The sequence below is a fragment of the Motacilla alba genome, chromosome 12 (genome assembly GCF_015832195.1).
Source record: "Motacilla alba alba isolate MOTALB_02 chromosome 12, Motacilla_alba_V1.0_pri, whole genome shotgun sequence".
NCBI lineage: Eukaryota > Metazoa > Chordata > Aves > Passeriformes > Motacillidae > Motacilla > Motacilla alba.
Window position 1 is genome coordinate 19,884,523 of NC_052027.1, and position 23,596 is coordinate 19,908,118.

At 44.1% G+C, this 23,596-nt stretch overlaps 1 protein-coding gene across 2 annotated transcripts in view; it reads right to left on the reverse strand.

Moving 5' to 3' along the window:
* Positions 1 to 20,651, reverse strand: part of NUP210 (nucleoporin 210) — a 48,556-nt gene extending 27,905 nt beyond the window's left edge. Inside the window, exons 1-13 of one of the 2 annotated variants that reach the window (XM_038149316.1) lie at positions 20,442 to 20,651; positions 13,030 to 13,166; positions 12,152 to 12,283; positions 11,263 to 11,359; positions 9,661 to 9,811; positions 9,201 to 9,333; positions 8,303 to 8,461; positions 7,774 to 7,842; positions 7,354 to 7,460; positions 6,209 to 6,349; positions 4,913 to 5,050; positions 2,044 to 2,199; positions 521 to 719 (exon numbers count right to left, since the gene is read on the reverse strand). In XM_038149316.1, coding sequence (XP_038005244.1) covers positions 521 to 719; positions 2,044 to 2,199; positions 4,913 to 5,050; positions 6,209 to 6,349; positions 7,354 to 7,460; positions 7,774 to 7,842; positions 8,303 to 8,461; positions 9,201 to 9,333; positions 9,661 to 9,811; positions 11,263 to 11,359; positions 12,152 to 12,283; positions 13,030 to 13,166; positions 20,442 to 20,593 — 1,771 coding nt within the window. In that variant the 5' untranslated portion in view covers positions 20,594 to 20,651. The other variant, XM_038149317.1, reaches the window with a different exon arrangement.
* Between the last annotated feature and the right edge of the window lie 2,945 nt (positions 20,652 to 23,596).

A 23,596-nucleotide genomic window follows, 5' to 3' on the forward strand; every position in this document is an offset into this window, starting at 1 on the left:
AAATTCAACACGGCTGTTCAAAGGGAGCCTACCAGAAACATGGAGAGAACTTTTCACAAAGACATGTAGGGACAGGACAAGGGAGAATGGCATCAAACTGAAAGAGAGAAGGTCTAGATGGGATACTGGGAAAGAATTCTTGGCTGAGGGTGGTAGGGCTCTGGCACAGGTTGCCCAGAGAAGCTGTGGCTGCCCCTGGATCCCTGGAAGTGCCCAAGGCTAGGTTGGACAGGGCTTGGAGCTGTCTGGGACAGGTGAAAGGTGTCCTTGCCCATTGCAGGGGGTGGGACTGGATGAGCTTTTAAGGTCTCTCCAACTCAAACCACTCTGCATAAAAAAGCAAATATAGCCTCAAAATAAAACTACTTGGACCCCCTCCCCTCTGAGGTTTGGCACTTCTGTGGGGATACTGTACATAGCTGTGAACCAGTGATTTAAGGGAGAGGTGTGCCTTGGTTACTTGGGAGAGGTGTGATCTGTCACCAATTTAAGTTCCAACCCAGGGAGGGAGTCAAAGCACCTTCAAGTGGGCTGAACACGCCGGGGTTCTCCAGCTCCACCGCCAGCTCCAGCTGTGAGCAGTCGCTCAGGGGGACCAGCTCGCCCCTGTCCACACTGGTCCAGCCACTGATCCTCAGGGGCAGCTCCAGCACCTGCCCCACATGTGCCTCCACCTGGCAGGGAGTGAACTCCATGGTGCTGGGCTCGCTCACGTACACCTGCCCGAGGGAAGGAACAAGGACAGGACTGGTCAGTGCTCTGCTCCCACAGCAGCTTGGTGAGCCTCCCTTCTACTGCTGCTCTTGTAACTCTCTCTTCTGCTTTACAGACTTTGAAGTGCGGACTAAGTTGTGTGCTATCTCCAGGAGGTGCCACCACCAGCTGGGAGAGGTTTAGCATCCATTAAAGAATCCACCTCAGACCATAGATTTCACAGCAATCACTGTGATCAAAGCTTTTATTTGCAGTATCTTTAACTACTTAATCTTCTGCAACTGGCTTCAGGACACCAAACCATATGGGACAGAGTTAAAACTGTAATCTGTATGGATTAACTAGTCCTAAAACTACTACCACTAAAAATTTGTTTACTGAGGTCAGTAAACAGAACTCTGAATAGCTGCTCCACAAAGAAAGCAGCTCCTAACACAGGAAGAAAGGCATTCAAAAATAACCTATTCAGATTGCAAATACACTGCTCTGAAAGCTCACATGGACAGAAGGTTTCTTTCTGTCTTCAGGCTTTGACTTATGTTTGAGGATAATAAGTTTTAGCTGAAAAAAAAAATCTTCATTCCTGCATCTCCAGCTGGTAACTGTTGCACTGCTAAAAAGCAGCATCCTGGGTTGTTCAAAGAACTATTTCAGAGCAAGTGTGTAAGCTAAATTCTGAACAGATTTTAATTAATATCACACCCCTCTCTTTGGGGCACCATATGTACTGTTCCTGCATTCTCCTCACTCCACACCACACACTGACCACCATGACCTAAGAACAGGAGATGGTCTGCAGAGACACCACAAAATTCCTCTTGGGAGGTATGTTTTTCATTGCCATTTTCTCCTAATTTTCCTAAAATACTGTTTTTTCTTGGCCAGCTCAGGTACTTGCAGTCAGCCTGCAGCACTGTGCTCAGTTCAGTTACTTCTCCAGACAGAAATTTCCTTGCACATCCTAATAACAACTGTCACCCTTTGGTATCAAGGGAGAACAGCCACCTATCAGCCCTAAAGAATGAATTTTCAGTTTGGCTTGTCTGCTTAGATGGCCAGGCCTGGAGTCAATTACCATTTGCTTCTTGCACTTAAAACTTCCAACAAGGAAAAAGACAAAAGACTTGCCAAGGAAATCAGAAAGGCGCAAAAATGGGAGTAAAGTTAATGAACTGGACAGTGTTTGATCCCCTAAAGCACAAACTGAAACTAATCCCTTAACCTGCCAAAGGGCAGGAAGTGGAAGGAGAATGCCTATGGCATTCTCAGTGCCTTTGCTCTTCCCAAAAGCCATATTCAAGCACAACCACAAAAAACCAGATCTCTTACCTTCATTTCTCCATAATGCAGTGGATTCCGCACATCAAGTGCCTGAATAATGCTGACCCCAGCATCACTCCCCGTGGTCATCACTCCTTTGACTGTCACTGTGGCTACTGCCTGGTTAGAAGAGGACCAGCTGAAGTTGCCACTTCCACCCTGAGCCTGAAATACAGGGGGAAAAAAATCTTTCAAACATTTAATCAAGTACATGGCTCTCACATTCCACAGCTTTGGATATCTTGCCTTTGGATATTTGCATGAAAACCAGGAATGCACTGAGAATGGGACATACAGATGAAATAACATCTCAGAACTTAATAAGCAAGAGAGACATGAGAAGATTTCTACCCTTCATTCCTTTTAATTTCAGCTTCTTTCACATGCCAAAACAAATGTCAAAAGTTCCATCAGAGTAAAACACAGGTGAACACTGGAGCTATTTTTTAATTTATATTGTTTTAATTTCTTTAATTTCCTCAGCATTTCCTTTAATCTATTTCATAATTAAAAATGAACAAGGTGATAAATCTTCTCTAGAGGGACAGTGTGGAAAACAAACGAATCTAAATTACGCAGGAGCTTAGCTAGTAATTTTTACCAGGGAAAGAGAACAAAAAGAAAATGAAGATGAGGGTCATTTCCCTTCTTCCTTCCTCTGAGCACGTGCACAACCTGATTACAGAAGGACACAGACAAATTAATAAATAGGTAATGGTGTGTTACAGGAGATGCATGGGATGTGGTGAGAAAGGCTCAAAGAATCCAAGAGCTCAGCACATTTGTAAAGGTATTTTAGTTGAAACAAGGAGATGAGCAGAAAACATAAAACAGAAATACCCAATTCTTAATAACTGTACGAAGTCTCAGGTCCCTGCCATAAACCCCAGACATCTCACTACATTTTCTCTCTCTGGCAGTCAGTCTGCACTGAGGATAGGAAGGATAAGGCAGCTTCCCCTGAAGCCTCATCATTACCCAGAGCCTGGCAGGGAGCTCCACACTGCTACCTGTGAGCAATGCCCTCCCCAGGAACCTCCACGTGCTCAGCCTCACACAGCTGGCACTGCACCTCTTGCATGTGCACTGAAGGAAGGCAACAGAAACCATCTCATTAGCACAAATATGAACAAAGCAACCCCCAACAAACCAGACAGCTGCCAAAGGAAAACCTGCCAGGCATTCTGATACCATCTGGAGGGAGTTACTTCAGCTATAAACAGAATTTGGCGAGATCCAAAAATCCCTTTCCATTTATTTTCAGAAAAACTTTATCCATTTGAAATAGCTTGACTGAAGTTATGGAGTGGGAGGCAAACTCTGATGGAGAGGCAGGAACAGCTGAGCTGTGTGTATGCTGTTGACCAGTGGTATTGTAGGATGGAGAGACCAGAAGAAAGGTTGCAGTTTCAGCAAAATTTAAATCTTGGGAGAAAAAAGTTTCTATGTTTTTATAGAAAAAGATCAGAGTAAAGTAAGAACAGCGACACAATTATTGCAGTACCATGAAAGAATGTTCTCTAGTGAAATATTTCCTTCATTATATATGCAAGATAAGGTGAGAATAGAACTGTGAGAGAGGTAGGAAACAAAACCACATTTCCTCTCCCTTACTGGGGAAAACTCCAGCAGGATTATGAAGTACTGAAAATGCAGATTTAGTACTAAGAATTTTTACCACACTCTGCTGGTGTGGTCAGGAATAGCATGAAGTAAACCAAACTAATCCCACAGAACACACAAGTAGAAATGCAGGGCTTAACTCAACGGAGATGCCCTCAGATTTCCACTAGAGAATGCAGTTTAATCCTGGGAGACTGACTCTCTCCATGGAGTCACTGAGTCAGTAAGGCTGAAAAAGACCTCTGAGATTATCAAGTCCACCACTGAACCACGTCCTCAGGTACCACACCCCATGATTTCTGAGCCTTTCCAAGGATGGTGACACCACCACTGCCCTAGGCAGCCTGTGCCAGTGTTTGACAACTCTTCCTGTGAAAAAATTTTGTCTAACATCCAATCTAAACGTGAGGATGTTTCCTCTCATCCTGTCCCTTGTTACCTGGGAGAATAGCCTGGCACCAAGTGTCCTGCTGCCTATTTGGACATGGTTTACTTAACACAGATCCAAAACTGAGCACCACTTTATGCTAAAAGGGAGAGGTAGGAGTTGTGCATCCAACACCCGAGTGCAGGGTCTGGGTATCACTGGCCTGGGCAAAGAGTCTGGGCTGAGAAAGCACAACTTTCTTTTCCCTACTTAGACTGGAGATACTGGACCAAAAACCATTTGCTTCATGAAGCATAAGGAATAACTGACAGCTTGGGAGCAAAGACACACCTAGTAAAGATGGAAATCATCCCTTCTGTAAATGAGCTGTGGCCTTTCCCTCCCTGGAACTTTGTATTAGGAGCACGAGGTGTGTGGCCAGTGAGGAATACTGATGTCCAAAGCTGGCAGAGTGCTGCTAATTAATCTTGTCATGCCCTTTTTACAGTCACTTCACACTCCCATTCAGATTTCCCATCCTTGCCAGCAAAGGGCAGCCTCTAATGATTGCTGTGGATCTTTGGATATAGGATGCTCCTGGAATTCCAAACCATTCCAGGCATAGGTGTGTGCTGCATGCATGAGGGAGAGAGGAAGGGAAGACAAGAGGTGGAAGTCAGGGGAGTTTTTTATGTTTGTAGGTTTCTTGGTGCTTTTTTTGAATTGTGTATTAATTCCTGTAACTAATGTCCCATGAAGTTCCTCCAAGTTACATTTTGGATGCCACCATGCCTCAAGTATCCAAAGTCAACACCAGCTCAGTGGTGTCAGACCCCAGTGTGCCTGCTTGAGCTACACTCCCTGCAGCTGGGTACTTCTTTAGCATACCTGGATGGTGTACTGGTAGACTCCTGCTTTTGGCTGCCAAGGAAACATCAGAATGCTGGGTACAAGAAATATTGGAACATGGATCTCCACATCCTGCTGGTTTCGCACTGGAACTGGTAAGGTATGAACACCTCCATCCTGCAAAGCGCAAAAGCACAGTGTTCTAAATGGCACCACAGAGCTTCCCAGAGTTAATGTTTAGTCCTTAGGTACAGACAAGTCCTTGAAAACACCTCAGAGAGGAAGGAAAACTATTTAGGACCACTTATGAACAGAGTTCCTAGAGAGCAAACAGCTCCTGGCAGCAAGGTGTGCCACTGTATTAAATGAGTGCTGTTGCTATGAAGATCCAGGTCCCCACATTAATTTAAAAGGCAAGAAGAAATACACTCACTGCTCCTATTTCGAGACCCAATCTGGAGGCTCGACACCTGTATTTAATCTTTGCTCGTTCCACTGTGTACAAAATTCAGCCTGAAAGAGCCATTGCTCAGCCCCCCAAACACTGGCCTTCACAGCTCTGCTCTCACTGCAGTACCACAACCCTCTGGCAAAACACACCGTTACTGCAGTTCTGAGGGAAAAACAGCTCTCAGGGGATGCCTTTCCACTTGAACATCTCTGACACAGGAAATGACCGTGGCTTATCACACTGAAGGAGCTACTAAATCCTGCTCAAGGAATCACTAAAATGATTTCACAGCAAATGGGTTGAAGTGTTGAATTTTCAAGCAAAAGCAACTCACTTCCACACCACGTGCCCTAGTTAGCCATACATTCAGCAGCCTGCCCAACCAGCAGAAAGTTAATGAATATTAATTTGGAGAAATGTGCAGGCTGATACATTTGGCAGATTGTCATTCCAGAGTTTAAGGTCACTTACCAATTGATAGCAAACTTCCCCAATGTAACTGACTGCAGAACAAGGCCAGGGTATGAGTGATGATCCTACCACAATAAAGTGTAAAATTCCCTCAGCTTGTGAGAGGGCCCTTGCCCAGCACAAGGATCTGCCACGAGAAAAGAAATCAGTGCTGTGCACCACTGCCTTAACAGGAGTTTGCCACATGCTCGGGAGCAAAATCTCACAGTCTTTAATTTAAGCAAATCCTCTGTTGACTCAATTGACAGTTTTCATGAAGAAAGGATTTTAGAATTTGGTTCTTAATCTGTTCAAACAAAGACAGCTCACACCCATGTAATTCTTAGGTTTCCTTTTGCTAGGAAGTCACTACTGCACAGCTCAATTATTTTTAGGCCTACCAGTGAAGCAGAGGAGCTTTCACAAAGACATACCTGATCAACTATTGACGTCAGTGCAGCAACAATCGTGGTCTGACCCGCCTTCACAGCCATCACATAATGATAGGAGCCATTCAGAGAGGACTGCAGCACCTCAAAGTGTTCTTTGGACAGCTCTGTAGTAATTCGGATATTCTAAAACCAAAACATGAAAGAGAAATTGCCACAGGTAACTGACATCAATGGAGAACAGAAAACCCTGAACATACAACAAGTCAGTGAGCAAACCACTGTTTAATAACACAGGCCAAAGACACGCTGCTGAAACCGATCAGAACTCTCCCTATGGAAGTTTCAGTCTTTCAGTAAGATTTTACCTTTAGACATAACATTAACTCCACAGAAAGTTTTTTCTTAAACTATCAGCAACATGTAATTTAACATGAAAGTACCCATATTTATACCACTAAATAATTCATATTTTACAGTATTCTTCTATTTTTTTTTCCTTCTTCAACACAAAAGAACACATTAATATATTGCCTCAACAGCACACTGCTGAGCTGTAGCTCAAACTCAGATTTGTATCCCAAAAAGCAATTATGGGCAAATAAAATAATATTCCCCTAGCTCCAATACTCTGAAAAGCAATAATTTAATAATTTTTTTATTGTTGCAACTGAACTATTTATATTTTGTTTCTTTTGCAGTTTTTAAAGAACTATGTGTATTTGCTACCTAGTACATAGAATTTAGGAAGAAGCTCTTCCCTGTGAGGGTGGGCAGGCCCTGGCACAGGGTGCCCAGAGCAGCTGTGGCTGCCCCTGGATCCCTGGAAATGTCCAAGAGCAGACTGGATGGGGCATGGAGCAGTCTGGGACAGCGGAAGGTGTCCCTGTCCATGGTAGGGGTGGCACTGGATGATTTAAGGTTGTTCCAAGCCCCATCCAACCTGAAAGATTTTGTCCAACTTCCATTTGTTTTCTATGCCACTTAAGTCTCCAATAATTTCACATGAATCACCCAGAGTGCTTTATTTTTAAAAAGTAACAACAACAAATGGAAAAAAAGAAAAGGCAAGAAACAACAAGTTTTGCACTGTCCTGTCTCAATGTAAATAAGAAACCACTCAAATAATTTCAATGCAAGTCAGGATTTAGGAGACAGTCACTGAAAAGTATCTAAACATTTCAACTCACATCAGATAAATACACCTTATTGCTTGATTTATCATACACGTCAACTGTAATTTCATAAAGTCTGCCTGTTTCCAGGACCCATCTGTCACCTGGATGAACCGTAAATCCTGCAAAACAGGAAATATTGAACAGCACAAACCAACAGCCTCTTTATCTAATGGAGAAAAGCCTCTTTATCTAATGGAGAAATGTGGGCTTCTGGTGCCCACACTCTGCAGATGAACATTCATTATTTTAAACTGCTGACTACAGAGATAAAAGAAAGTACATAAAACCTACTTCACATTGAGCTACTTTTATGAATAAAATTACTTTTCTGTGAAAACTAACACTGAACGGAAGCATGGAGATACAGCATGAAAATCAGCAACAAGGCCAGAAATTGCATTAAGCAATCAGGAAGACTACAGCAATACCAACCCAAATATGCAGGAGGTACCACATAGACAGTGCTGTTGGGCAGCCTGGACACCCCCTGCATGCGGATACCTGAGGGCTCAGTCAAGGAACACACAGCTTCAGCACAAGTCAAGATCAGCATTCTCCTGGGGCTCCTCATGCCTCTGGTTATTTTAAAGCTAAGTGTACACTGCAAATAAACATTATCTCCACTCCACTGCAAGACAGTGAGCGCTTTGGAGAGATCTCACTATAGAGAATACAATGATTGGAATATAAGTATTAAATAAAGCCCCATACATTTCTAGAGGGAGTGACGGGAACAGACATGAGTTAAGTGATCTTTTGCCAACCTAATTTGTTAAAACATTCCAAGACATAAGACAGCTCTGCTGAGACCAAATTCACTGCAGTGCTGCTTTCCATGCCTCCTGATTTCCAGACTCTCAGTACAAATGAGGATAACTTGATCTTTCTGCGTTGCCAAGGGTGGAAAGCTTGTCTCCTGCCACAGAGTGGTGGCTGGAGAAGCATTCCTGAGGAAGGATACTCTTGTGCACCAGGATGAGGTTGGTTTGGCCCTGCTGCAATGCAGTCACAGTGGATGTTGCCTGGTCCAGCTTGGCAACTGGCCAGGAGGGATCTCCCTTGGGATGGAGGATGTTGTTCTGGAGCTGCAGCTCGTACTGGTCTGATGGCATTGCTATTTCTGGAGGTGAAACAAAACATAGGAAACAATAAAAGCAGGTGTGGCAGTGTTTAGCTGCTGCTAATTATTACTGATTATTTTTTATTGATGCCTAATGCACATATTAAATCAATGTTTTCAGTGTCTTGTAAAAATAGCACTTCTGTCATCACATCAACACACACACACAAAAAACTAGCTTCTTGGCAAATTTAATACCTGTGAAACTGCAATTCCCAACTAATATCATCTCAGTATTTAGACCTAACATTTAACTGATTTCCAGCTTAAAAGAAAAAAAAAAAAAAAAAAAAGGGAAAAAAGGAGAGAGGAGAGAAAACTCAAGGCACTGCATTTTGAAATGGGCATAAAGACAGCTAACCTACATTTATAAAGGCTTCACCTTGTGGAGCAAATCCATTTGCCAATAAAACATTTCCCGTTAGAAAAGTTACTAATCTAAATTTGATTTAAGTAAGAAAGTCAGTGAGTTCCTTAGGGACTGTCAACATCTAAAATGACAGTGTTGCCTCCTATTTTAAGTTACCCTTGTCTCTACATCCTTGACAAATCTGCAAAAGTATATTCTTAACAGTCACAATTTTTTTGACTGAAAGAACTAAGCAGCTGTATCACTGTGTGCCTTAGGAAAACAGTATTAAACATTAACAAAGCAGTTTAAACACAATTAAAAATTTCTCAGCAGTTAAAAATTCACACAAAGCATTAAAAAATAAAAATAAATGAGAACAGAACAAACCTGTGATCTTCCCTTGCCTCAGTTTCTGAACTCTGTACTGAATTGATGTTCCTACCAGAAGATAAATGTCATATGCTGGATTTAAAAGGATGTTTTCCAAAATAAGCAATCTGACTTCTGCAGGGTGCACATCCTGTTGATGGAGGGGAAAAGAAAAGTAACCACATTAAAAGCAGCTCATTTGTTTGAAACAGACCATGCAGCAGGAACTTAGAATCTGGAAGTGAAAAACATTATTTGCTGCAATTGGCTCTTCAGTTTCATCTCTACTTTTGTCACAACAGGGCAATGCAAGGGACAGCGAATGGTACAGAGATCTGCCCTGGGCACACAGTGCAAGAATGAAGAAAAAAATCATGTCGGTATGAAGATCATTTTGGAGAATACAGGAAAAGTTGAGACAGATGCTCATTCAGACACTCAAAAATCCATCTTCCCTCCCAACATTCAGAAATCTTACCTTGTAGATGCTTTCCTGAAGTCTTGCCTTTAATTTAGAACTCCCTGTTTTCATTCCAGACACCAGAATGGTATCTCCTTGCTTGGCAACTTTTTCCATTTCCAATATATAGGAAGGTGGGATGTAAGCGGATTCTAAGAACTTGAGTATACTGAAAGGTGAATTACAAAGTGAAGAGAAAATTGTCAAACAACCTTTGTAAACCCACAGAGAAACACCACCAGCATCTACTCCCAGCCACTTCCATTCTTAAGCCAATTTAAGATGTTTGCCTGGGACCAGATATCCAAATTTTACTCATTCTTTGTGGTATCTGCAGCTAATTTCTGTGACAGATAAGTTTGTCTGAAGCTTGCTTGTGAGCTATCAGAAGACTGCACACGTTGTCTACAATGACCCCTCCAGTTTGTTCAGTAGGTGAGACTGCAAAAACTCTCTATGTTGTAGAAGAACTGATGTGCAAGACCCAAAACTCATGTTTATAAAAGCAAACCCAGTACATAACTCTGACCTCCCTCAAGAAGCCAGGATGTATTTAATAAATGACTATGAAAATCATCTACAAGCAGAAAACTTGTAGTAACTGCTCGAAATTTCAGTGAAAAGTGGCAGAAGAGAGGGAAGGAATTTGTCATGAATGGGCAAATGACAGGAAATTTTGGAAAGAGGAGCATGTTTTACAGGGTGTCACCTTCCATATGCACATGATCTGCTTGGCTTCATCTGCATTTTCAGAGTAAAACCAGCAGAGCCATATGGAGAACAGTTATGGATATTAACATACTCATGACAATTTATGATTATTTTGCAAAGCTGTACCACCTGTAGAACATTTTTATGCTATCACAGTTATGCTAACAGTAGAGCATGTATCAATATTAGTTTGGTTAAAATCATGTCAGCAAATATTTATACTGAAAGAAAAAGCTCCATATGTACCAGGACTTGGGATATCCAGACCCACTAAGTCATTCACTCTGGCTCTCATTGTACCTGCAGCTTCAGGTGTATTATGGGCTTAGCAGGCTTTCCCCAGCCACTGCCGCAAAATCAGTTTGTGTTTGCTCAGGAGCAAAGTCTTGCTGGCTGCCCCCATTCCACTTGCAGTGTAATTGGAGTTTGAGTTTGAGGATGGAAGTTGGCTATTAACCATTCTGCTCTGTAGGAGAACTGGTTTCCCCACAAGGAATCCTGCTATTTCAACACCAGAACTAAGTGTCCACTGACACCTGAAACTGTTAAGGTTCAGAGAGCTCCTCTCTGAAATGGAAGGGTACTTTTTTTCCTTAAAAAGCCAAAAATAAAACACTGCTGAAATCCTGAGATAACAATCTTACTGATAAATCTTCCTTTTGCATGAGATGTTTCAGCAAGATCAACAACCACATCTGTTTATTTCTAATTATTGCATCAGAGCTACCAGAGCTGCTCACTAACAGAGAACAAAGTGCCCAGCCTGTCAAGTAGGTTAAAAAAACCCAACCTGAGAAAACTGACCCTTAACATTATAATTTTGGCATCAGTTCAATAAACTCCCTGTGGGGAAGTATTTTATATGCATCAGACCAAACAAACCTTTGAGACCAAAGGAAATTACTTTACCGTAGAGCGTTGTGGGAGTCTGAGAAGCCATCGGCCTCTGGGTCCTTCACCACTGCCCAGTCAAACACCAACCCTGCCAGAGTGCTGAAAGTGTTTCCTACAAATCAAACAACCAGATTAGAACAAAAATAGAGAACAAGCATAGAGTCTTCCTGGAACATAAACCATGACTTATTTCCCTGGGAAATTTCTCTATTTTATCCCTACAAGAAGAACCACGAAGCACCCTCGAGTTTCCACAACACCAAGCCATGAATCCAGCACCACACATAGGATAAAAACAAATTTACTTTTCATTATTTACATAGCACCATACTTCACCCGGCATTCATGGTTTACAAACACAGGTGGGATGGGCACAGTAACCAAAACAATTAATTCCATCTTTTACAGCAGCTTGACACATTATTTCCCCTCAGCAGTTGTCCTAAAAATCCCTTGCTCGGAGTGCTATGTGTGCACAAAACTTGATTATCAAAAACATGGAATTCTTACCAGATCATGGCTCTTTTTCTGATGCTACAGTCTACAAAAAGCAGAAGTTTTCTGCGCCTATTAAATAACATTGCATTCACAAATGCACTGACTCTTATGAGCCTAAATGGTGTGTCCCAAAAGTAAGTGTTTGTGTAGTAATTAAACAGATTGAGCAATAAGTGGTGGGTCTCAAACATCACCTCTGAACCTCCTGTCAGATACCTGACTGTTCACAACAACATCCTTTTGCAAAATTCTTTAGACTACCTCAGCTCAAAAGAAAAAAAAGAAAAAAGAACAGACAACTTCACAATGTACTGTCCAGAGAAACTGTGACAAATAAAGCTAGTGCATCCAGCAGACAGCTAGAACTTTCAATACACATTTAATTTCCTACAAGCAGATCTCTTACCTTCTGAATCCAAAGCATGAATTTTGAGCTCCAGCGGTGAATCCTCAAGGTAGAGCTCTCTTGTTGTGGACACAACTTGAATGCCATGAATTAAATCAACGATGGCATCACAGCGAAGCACTTGTCCAGTCACTTGAAGAGACATCAGAAAGAGCACAAGAAAGCACAACACTGCATGTGCTCATCAAGAACAACGATCAAGTCAAGATGCATGTCAAGACACTGACACTGAAGGAACTGAAACTTGGTCATGACCTTGATGAAGAAACTCGTGGTCAAACGATGGCTCAGAAAGCAAGAAACAGTTCCCTTCCTGACTGGACTGCAGAAACTCTGATTTCCATCTACACTGACAGGTACAGTGGGAGTTGTCTGGGAGTGCTTATGCAGAGTTGCTACAGTGCTCTCATGTCCCACAGAAATTAATGGCTTTTACCCACAGACAATAAACGCCCATAAACTCCTTCAGTTAGTGACTGCACGGCATTTAACTGGCAATCTGGTTTTGCCTCTCTGTCGCTGTAAAAGCTAACCAGGTATATTGTATGACAAACACAAAAGCAACTTCCACCTTTTTCAAATGAGAAGTATCTGAATTTGCGTTAGTCATTTTTATTAAACATGTTTTTATATTTCAGTCACCCCCTCGAGTTGTAGATTTTGGGGGTCATGGGTTCTAAGAATTACTTTTTTCTTGGGTGCATCATTAAAATCATTAACACTTCTCTGAGGCAAACAGAAGTTAAAACCCATGCCCATGCAAAGTCTAAAATGACTGCGCTCAGGGACTGAAATGTGTCTGTGCACCTCTAGATCTCAGCTTTGTTCCCAGAGGACAGCAAGATGCCCAGGAGAGGCAGCAGTTTGCTCAGACTCACGTGTGTCCTCGGCAGAGATGATGGTGGTGAGGCGCGTGGGCTGCGAGGAGCGCGCCTGGACCAGCGCTCTCTGCGAGCAGCGGCAGCCGTCCGGCCCCAGCGGCTCGATGCTCGCCACCTCCGGCCGCGTGGACGACCTGTGGGTGGGGAGCTGTCAGCACTCGGACCACAGCTCTGCCCTCAAAGCCACCCCAGCAATTCAATTGGGATGTGCTGCGTAGTCAGAAGCTGGCTTTGGGAAGAGCTGGATGGCAGCAGCTCCTCGAGGACCCCAGCCAAGGCAAGTGTGTGCTGAGGACAGGGAAAGCCCAGGCCAGAGGCAGGGCAGGCAAGCTCAGCATTCTCTCCACCACGGAATCAACCAACCTTCCCCTAAACCCATGGAGCACGCCAGGGCATTACTTAGTGGAGCCCAGCTCTCCCAGTGTGCCAAAACCATCAAGATAAAACAACAAAAGTTGGGAGAGTTATTAAAAACCAAGCCTCTTGTAAAGAAAATCTGAGCTAGCAGCAATACACATCTGAGAGGTAACTGCAGGGCAAAGTTCCAGCAGCCAAAACCCTTGCTAATCGCTGCGGACCTTCAGCCCTGTGCCCGAGCCAGGCTCAGCCGCTGTTCCCCGGCTGCACTCACGGCCCGGAGCCGGGTAGGGAGCGAGGGAGGCAGCACTGGATCCCAGCCCCGAAACAGTCCCCACTGTGTGTCCGGAATCCGCTCACAAGGGCCCTTTGAAGGATTAAAACAATGAAAGCAAGCACTGATGGGTGACAAAGCTGCTCCGGAATTGCTTCTCCTGATGATGACAGCAGCTCTGATGGAAACCTGCGCTATTTGGTAAATGCAATCTTAACCAGGCACTGGATGCCCCTGGTAAAGATGGGGAAGCTGGATGGGTTTGGACTTTTTTTTCGGAAGATGTACAAAAATGCCTACCTGGGGTGTATGGGGAAAATTCTGTAACCCAGCAAGGAGCAGGATGGGAGTTCCAAACAAACAGCAATGTCAAGTATGCCTGAATTCCCAGATACAGATTTCACCTCCTTCTCTTGCAAGCACAACCAACAAATCCACACCAGCGAAAAACTGAATTTCTCATTAACAAAAAATCATATCTATTGAAAAACAACACATCACACCACACTCAATCATCTGAGAGCTAACAGCTGCAGCTCAGGGGAGCACGGACCTCTGCTTGTAGCCACTGCAGTAAAACTGCAAATCCCGTTTCAAACCTTAAGCTCCCCAACAGTATTGTGCTTGCATAAGGAGTAGTTTTAGAGGATTCTGAAACGACAATACCAACTGCTGACCCAGAATTTCAAAGTACTTTATCTGATCAAGGAAAAAACAGCCCACAGCAGTATGCAATGGGCAATTTAAACACCAATTAAAAGCTTAAACCTGAAAATTGTTTGTTTATATCTAGTCTACATACCTAAACAATGTACACAAATATGTGCATATTTTTATAGTACCTTTTACACTGTTTCTAAAATAATATGATTTTCTGTATTAGTAGCACACAGCTTTACCCTAAAAAATTAAAGTATGCTTTAGAGATTAGAAGTGAGCAATTAGTTATTTTCCTGTTGTTCTGTTGTTCTCAGGCAACCATGAAACAGTTTTCCAACACTGACAAGTTTCTTTAAACAACATTAGCATTCACAACAAGTAAGGCTTTTCCTATACTTGCCTGGCTGGCTTTTGAAGCTGAGCATATGCATTTGACTTAGTCTGCATGCAGGTATTTTTAAATAAGTATTATATGTAAGAAATTGACGTTTATTTAGCTCTTTACACTGTTTCATACTCTCTACCATTAGATTTTTTTGTTATTAATTTGAGGATTTTGCATTCTTGCAGTCTGGTATTGATCGTGTTTACAACACAACAGGGGTTTCACTGTGGTTTGTATTTGTTCTTTTAATATCTGGCTATGAATTGTAATACAAAACCACTGTGGTTTGCACTAATAGCAATGTTGTAAAACAGAATCTAATTACAGGATACTTTTCAGACTAGAAAAAGGGAGGAACAAAGATCAACAAAAAATAAATTTTAATTGTAAACATACACACACTCCCCAGTTTTAAAGGAACTTTCAATCTTTTACATCTAAAAGCCAGCCACTGCAGTACAGAAACTGAGATTGGACACTACTTGACTTCTAGCAGTAGTTTAAGAGGTAGAATATCAGCTGAATGTCTTTTTTCTAATAAAAATTTTACTTGAGTGGGCCTAAGGCTTGGTTTCGTATTGATTTATATTTAAAAACAATCTGCACAAGTAGTGTTTTTTCCAGCAGAACATAGGAAGTATCTGATGACCCCTCTATCATTCAGCAGTATCAGAAGCACATTCTGTTTACAGCTACCTGGATGCAGGGCCAAGCACAGAGAGACAAAGGCATCACTCAGCCAGGCTGGGGATTACAGCCGCACTACGCTGGGATCACTACTGGGTCCCAGATAGCCAAGAAAAAGAAACTTTAGCTTTAAGTGACAAAAAATGCAATTTATAGCCCCTGCCAACTACAGCAGCTCTTCAGCAGCATGTCAGTGCGTGACATTGAGAGCTGGGCTTGTCAGAAGGCAAAATTAGATCCTGAGAAGCCAGCAATGGGAAGCATTTCTGGCACTTGTTCTGGATCCCATGCCAGCGCCTGTAAGAAACAGCAAGGCAGGGAGGAAGCACTTGAAAGAAGAGTGAGGAGGGAAGGGAAAAAAAAGCCCACAAAAGTCCCCAATTTGTATTTCCCTCAGAGTAAAGTCCTACTTGCTGAGGAATGAATGGCACCGGCAAGCAGGCTGCCAGTCCTCTTGGCAATTTCTGCTTCATTCCCCATTTCCACGCCCCTCCAGGGCCCCAGACACAGAGCCATGTGCCAAGATTGTATCCACACATCTACCCAAGCCCATGCCCGTGTTCTTCATTGACTGGTCTGTAACACCACATGTCAATACCTCACCAGATTATACTTCATTTATTTATCAGTCGGCTCAAAGATCAGGCACCTATTTCTGTTTCTCTCCCGGGCAATTCTCTGTTGATTCTCATTGCTCCAGTGTTTTATACTGTTCTAAACTCAGCTGACTGAGTCAGCAAAAATCCACCTCTGTGGAGCTGAACCACGACTGTCAGTTGATCGGATAATTTAGAATTTTATCAGGCATTTGGGCCAGTATGCAGTCAGAGGGAAACTGGGTATTAAAGTTTCCAAGAGTTTGGGATGATTGGGCTGACCAATACACCAGGGACATTATGTAGTCACTCTTCGGACTAAAAAATAAGCAAAAGTCTAAAACATTTATTTCATGGGTGCTCAGCAATGAAATGTTGGCCAAAATGAATAAGTCCCTAACCCTTCTGTCTGTCTTAGCAGGCAGGTGATGCACAGACTGAGAAAAAGCTTTTTTCAACAGTAAACTTGCACTGATAGTCGCACATCTGCTAAGGGAAACAACATTATTTCTTGTGCCTCCTGCGCTGTCAGAACACTTCTGCTACAGACTTGCACCCCCTGTTCTGGTTCTGAGCCAACACTCTCAGGTAACGCACACACACACCTGAGCCACAGCAGCACAGCCCCTCTCACTTTGCCATCTAGCACACCTCAAACTAATTCTGAGCTCCTGCTGGCACTTCTGACACCCTGAAGGCCTGCTGGGAAAGCACAGCCAGGTGAGTCAGGGAGAGGGAGAATGTCCTGCTGCCCACTGCAAGGCCTTACAAGAGGGAAATGCAGAGCAGGTGAGAAGCAGAGAGGAGGTTAACAAACATTATTTAAGATGTCACTTCACAATATGGAAGTTAGCGGTATCTCACACAAAACATTTTTCAGTGAGAGACAGGTTTTTTTAGACCTATGATAAAACAGATGATCCAGGAAGCAGCACAACTCCCAGATTAGTGGGGATGAGACTATTGGTCTTAGAGCAAAGCAACAGATCTCAATGAACAACACTACTGATACAGATTTTTCAAAGCACACGAGCCAGCTCACGGAGAAGTAAGATCAATTTACAACAAAAACATGACAAGGTAAGGAGCTAGGAAATGAGCTTTGCCAGCCAACTGCTGCAGCGGCAGCAGCACTGTGCAGTGGGTTTGGGCTCTCTGGAAGTACCTGTGCTTCCCACAGCTCCAACATCACTCAGCCACTGCATGTCTCCCTTTACCACTGTGCCACCAGCTCCTCTCCCATGGCAATTACCTCAATACAAACCCCTGAGTGAGGGCTTCAGGAGCCCACGCAAACCTTTCATTAAGGTGGCAATAAACTCCAATTCCACCAGTCCTCACCGTGCATCTCAATTCTACACTCCATGAAATAATGAAATATGTAAACATATTTGTACACTGCAGATAATTTCTGCTACAAACACCCATTCATGGAGAGTACCTTGGGGGGAAATGGGTTTTTTATGTGTGTGTTCCCATCCTCCCCCAACCATGTTATTATGGTACAGCAGTTTCAAGGAGAAAATTCTGCTTCTGAAAGCTTTCATTCTTTCAGGTGTAATTTATGGATTAAGGTAGTTAAAAGACAAACACAGATGCAATATAAATGCTAAATATATCTGCACAGACTGTATTTTATGCCTGAAAATAGCGCACCACGTACAATATTTACAGATGGAAACCCTGTGTGCTTTGAAAACAAAGCTTTTCCCAAAAAATAATTTTAATATAAAAGCAACCCAAACTCCAGAAGGCATGAGCATCTTGAAAATCAGAAAGTACTTTAGAGCCATGCTTGTAACTTTACCACTACCCCCAGTCTGCTGGGATGATGATAGAACTTGACCTTTTTCCTCTCAATCAGTGGACTTCTCCGATACCACTACAATCACTTTGAAAATATCCTACTTTAAGAGGTAAACTTGAAGGCTGAAAGGGAAACTGGGAAAAAAAAAAGGTCACAGCATGCTATAGACTGATCTTTCAGGAAATTGGACACTTGCCTTTGAATTCTGAATGCTTGAGATGAGTAATGCAGACTTTCAAAAGGTATCATTTGCTATCAGATGCTGCTGTACCACCAGGACAGCTCTCATAGGCCACCCCTAACCCCATAATCTCCCATATTGCAAACCCCCAGTCCCCTCTCCAGACACAGAGGGTCTGAATCTGACCATTTCCATTCAAATCCCCGCCTTCATGCACACAAACACACCCGTCATTTCTCAAATGTGAGGAAGAGTCACTCCTTCCCAAGCCATTGCATTTGGTACTTCCTAACACGTACAGTTCAACAGCCCCTCTCCAGTAACAGCTCCTTCAGACAGGAAGCACAGGAACCCTGCCAGCAAGAGGCTGTGCTGCTGCTCCTCCAGACACATTTCTTTCTAACCCCCCATAGTTCCAGGCCTGTGGGACAAGGATGCAGAGGGAGAGAGCCCCAGATGCAACTGCTGCCTCTGCTCAGGCACACACACAGAGCTCCTGCTTCCTCCAGAGGGTTTGCTGAGCACACGTTGAGTTTCACAACCCACATCCTGCTAGGCCTTGCAAAGCAGAAGTGAATAAATGCCCATTTACAAGCCACAGAAAATAACAGCACACAGAAGGTGAATTAGGTGTAATTTCCTGAATTATCAACCAAAATTCTTCTCTGAAGGGCAGAGGGAGAGGATGGAAAAGGATGTTGAGGTCTGTCTGCATGAGGGATATGAGTCATTGCATACTGGCAAACAGCACCAATGGAACATGCTCTGAAGTGCACAAAAATCACCTCCATCAGAGATATGAATGTGGATCAAATCTGGCATTTCTCTGGAGAACCATCTTGCATATTTTTATTTGCAGATTTCAGTGAGATTAGCAAAATCTCCATGCTTCTGACAGCGGGATAGCACCTGGCATGTGCAGGAATGGCTGCAGCCAACCCAGCATCACCTCACAGCTCACTGGCAAACAGGAAAGGGAGTCTATACTTCCAGATTTTACTAGTGCTTTGGTGAGTTTTGGGGTTTAGCTTTATGCAGTGTACTTTACCTCACAAGCCAAACCATTTCAAAGGCTCAGCAGCCTTCAAAAATTCAAGTAAGGAAAGAGAAAAAACTCGCAGTTGTGAGATTTTCACTAAAGCTGTTCATTAAAAATTGAATTATATGACCACAAGCAGCTCATCTAGTAACTTTCATTTAGCTGACTTCTGGTTAAAATAATTACTGCTCTTCTGCATAAGCACCCTCAAATATATAAATTGTAACAGACAAAGGTTTTTACCCAGCCCAGAGACAAAAAATATACAACAACCAAGCAAATAAATAAAGAGAATGAAAATACAGCCCTTTAAGATGTATTTCAGTAACTGCCACACGCAAAACAACTGAAAACTGCTACACACATCCATCTGGCACATATGGAAGAATCATCCTAAACATACCTCAACTGCTGCTTCTTTTTCAGATGGCTACCTCCTGATCATTACTGATTAAGTTACCATTCTGGAGCTCGACAGAAAGGACAAGGAGTTGGCAACATTTGTTTAGCATTATGACTACTGTGAGTATTTGCACACGCTGTGGGACTTGCCTTCAGCCTCTGTGCTCAACACTACCCAGTCCTCCCCCCTGTGCAAGGCAGGAAGGGGGCTCCCAGCCAGAAGTTCCTGGAGTACATCCCACGTGCTCAATCAACACTGAGAAAACCGGGAAAGCTTTCACTTTTAAAACTCGACTTCACTATCCCCAGGTGAAGTCTTAAGGTTGCTGTTACCTCCACTTACAGCACCAGTGAGAGGCTCCCGACTTAGCTACGACTCCTTTATGACCACACCCTGAGCTCAAGGCTGTTAGGACCTTCATTACCGACTACAGCAAGAGAAGGGGCATTTCCACACCAGCAGCGGAGTTCTGGGTGCTGTCCCCGCACACGTGGGACTGTGGCCATGTGTGTCTGGTGGCACTGAGGCCGTGTGTGCTTGTGGGGTGGCAATGCGGGAGTGCGGGGCAGCAGGGTGAGCACATGGGGAGTGTGGAGGCAGAGTGGGCACAGTACGTGGAGAAGCACTGGAGTGTTTGGGGGGTGTGGGGTACGAGGAGAAGCAGGTGGACACGTGTGGGGTGAGTGGGTGGGGGTGTGAGGCGCATGTCGGGCACGGAGCCATGGCGGGAAGCTTCCTTTACAAGCAGGGACCTTCTGCTCAGGGCCCGGCCTGCAGACACTGTCCCCCTCCAGCGGGTTTAAGCCCCATTGCACAAAATAAACAACCTTTCCCCTCAGGGATTATTTCCGTGTCTGCTCCCGCACTGCTGGGCCGCCCAAACCCACCCGCAGCGAGGTAAAAGCGGTGAGAGAGGGCCCGGCTGCCCCGGGAGCCGTCAGGCCCCGCCGCGGGCCGAGGAGCCGCCGCAGGTGCCGGCGGGGAGAGAAACGGACAAAGGGCGGCGGCACCTGCACTCACCATCGGTAGCAACCCTCGCTGGCCTCTAGCGTGAAGTTGACGCGGGTGCCGCGGGTGAAAGGGAGCAGCACCTTGGGGGTGTTGAGCTTGGAGGAGGCGGCGAGGTGGAGCAGGAGGAGGAGAGGCAGCGCTCCGGGCGCGGGGGGAGCCATGCTGCGCGCCGGCGGGACCGTGCGGGGCGCGAAAGTGCGGCGGGAGCGGCGCGGCGGGGCCGGGAAGGGCGGCCCGGGGGCAGGGCCTCCCCCCCTCCTCCCCCCGGGGCCGCACCGCCCTCCCTCGGGGGAACTGCAGCGGCACCAACAGCGAGGCGCTGGTTGTTTGAAAAACCTCCTTTTCTCCGGGCCCAATCCTAAGCATCTCGTAGGAGTCGTGCTCCAGACCGTTCCCCGGACAGGCTCCAGCACCTCAATGTCTGTTATGTTGGGGAGTACCAAAGCTGAACGCAGGATTCAAAGCGTGGCTTCACCCGAGCCCAGCACAGGGGGACGGTCACGGCCCTGGTCGTGGCTGCCACACCAGTGCTGGAGCAAGCCAGGTGCCATTGGCCTTCCTGGCCCCCTTCATGTTCCCCGGGCACACTGGTGCTAACAGCTACGCTAAGCTACAGTTCATTCATTGTCATAGCATCTCAGAACGGTTTGGGTTGGAAGGGATCTTAAGTCATCGACTCGCCCCCCTGCCATGGGCAGGGACACCTTCCAGTGTCCCAGCTTGCTCCAAGCCCTGTCCATCCTGGCCTTGGATACTGTCAGGGATCCAGGGGCAGCCACAGGTTCTCTGGGCACCCTGTCCCAGGGCCTCCCCACCCTCACAGGGAGCAATTTCTTCTTAACATCTAATCTCAAAAACACCTCTCTTTCAGTTTGAAGGCGTTCTCCCTTTTCCTGTCAGCCCAGCCCCTTGCAAATAGCCTCCCCCCATCTTTTTTGTCAGCCCCTTAAGGTACTGGAAGGCCACAAAAAAGTCACCCCAAAGCTTCTCCAAGCTAAACAAACCCAGTTGTCCCAGCCTTTCCTTGTATGAGAGATGCTCCATGTGTGAAGGATCTGCCTGTCCTTACCGATGACAGAGGAGTGGTACATCAGGAAATGGTATGCATCAGGAAAATGGATTTCAGGAAGAGCACAAGCTTCTTGGAGTAAAATCATTAAATCCTGCCCAGAAGATCCGCCTGCTGTCCAGGGACACCAGCTAAGAGTTTACCCAGCTCTAATTTAGGTAGTATTACCAAAGTTAACCAGTTCTCATTTATTCTAAGCAAGTAAACTTATACAGGACGTTCTCTTTACATAGGAGCACTTTTTGCACTATTTATTCAGCTTGTGTTTTATTTATCGGTACCTCAGCAATGCTGTTCCACTTTCTATCCCAGAGGAATGTGTACTCCTCGACAGTTCACTTCTCCCTGCAGCTTCTGTGTGTGTATTACTCATTTTCTGATTGCACATCATGAAATTGTGTGGTCTGATTTAGAGAAGAACTGAAATTTGCAGCTGCAATTTAAGTCAGTAGGAACCGGGCCTAGAAGGATGTGTAATGTTAAAGGTGTTGGCAAATCAAGCCCTTGCACTTTAAATTGCTCCCCAACTAAAATACTGAGGGTTATTTATTTTCTTTACTTTTTCTCTCTATGAAGTTGGAACCTTTCTTTGTAGGCATGTTAGGAAGATAAGTTCAGTAAAGATTGGTACATTCGGGAGGAATGTGATAAAATTGCCCATGACTAAACAGTACAATTTGTTTACAGTTAGTACAATTACAACTGAGTAAATAAGAGGTAGATGGTGAGTACTTTGCATCCTGTGTTGTGAATGAGGTGAGGAAATGTTTGTATCCCAGTATTCCTAGCTTTAAAAGCTGAGTGTGCAATCTCAGAACTTATTTTCTTTCTCTCATCAGCAGTGGTGGTGATATTCAATGGGAGAACAATATTCAATGGGAGAACAATAATTTTCCAGTAACAAATACTTCTTAGAGTTATTTTCATAAGGACAAGGACCAGCAAGGTGCAGTTAGGACCTTAAAGCATATTGATGAAACATGACAGTGAAGTACTGCAAGTAAACATCCAACCCATCTTTCAGAGCATACCAAGCAATTTTAAGAGGAAAGTAAGGCCAGAGGCATTGATGAGCAAATCTGCAGTTTCCATTATGTGGTAAAATTACCAAGTGAATTTTGTGCTCACTTGAATTGGGAGTCATGCATTGCAGCACTCTAAGCATTTCTTTTGGCCGGAGGAGGGTGAGCTGGGAGGCAGCCAGTGCAGTGTGTGCTCTGTGAGGAGTCCCTGACTCAGGGGTAGGAGTCACTAAAATATCAGGGGCTGACTTAGCAGCATTGGTGCACTGCTCTGCTTTCCCTTTCCACGCTGTTGTGAGATCCATAGGAGTCAGCACATCCCTCCTCCCGGGACAAACACCTCCTCTCAGGGTGCAGACTGGGAACAGGATACACACACCAGGAATCTGAGGTAATTTTACAGACATATCAATGTACACCCGAGTAAGTCTGATAAAGAACACAAATGGAAATGTCGTGGCCACAAAGAATGCGATTACAGAGCGATAAGAGGGAGTGCTTTAATTAGCTGCTTAAGGAGGGAGATAGGAAACAATAAATGGTTGTTCCCTAAGAAGCTGAGCCTTTTGTGGAAGAATTTCAAGAGATTTTAGAGGCAATCAAAATACATGCAATAAATAACAAAACACCAGGTGCTGACCATGTTTCTACTGGAAAATGAAACTAAAAGGGAGAGAATTACTGGAAGATTTTACAGACTCACTTGGTTGATCAGAAGATCTGAAAACACTGCCAAGGAACCAGAGAGACATGTACTCTGATAAAATCTTTTAAATCTATCAATTTCTGAGGGAAATATATTTTTCGTAACGCTAGAAAAAATGTGTATCAGTATATTATTAGGTGATCTCTTGGCAGTGAAATACTTTTAAATCCTTGTTCAAGAAAAGGAAGTATTTGAATGGCACAGTGATAAAGGACCATCTGGACAAGAAACACCTGGCTTAATTTTCAGGCATTTCATATTTTTAAATGTCTGAGTAATTTAAAATATTTTAAACACTCATCTTCAAAACAAAAGAACACCCCCCCCCCAAGAGAACCCACACCCAAACAACAAAACCAACTCTGAA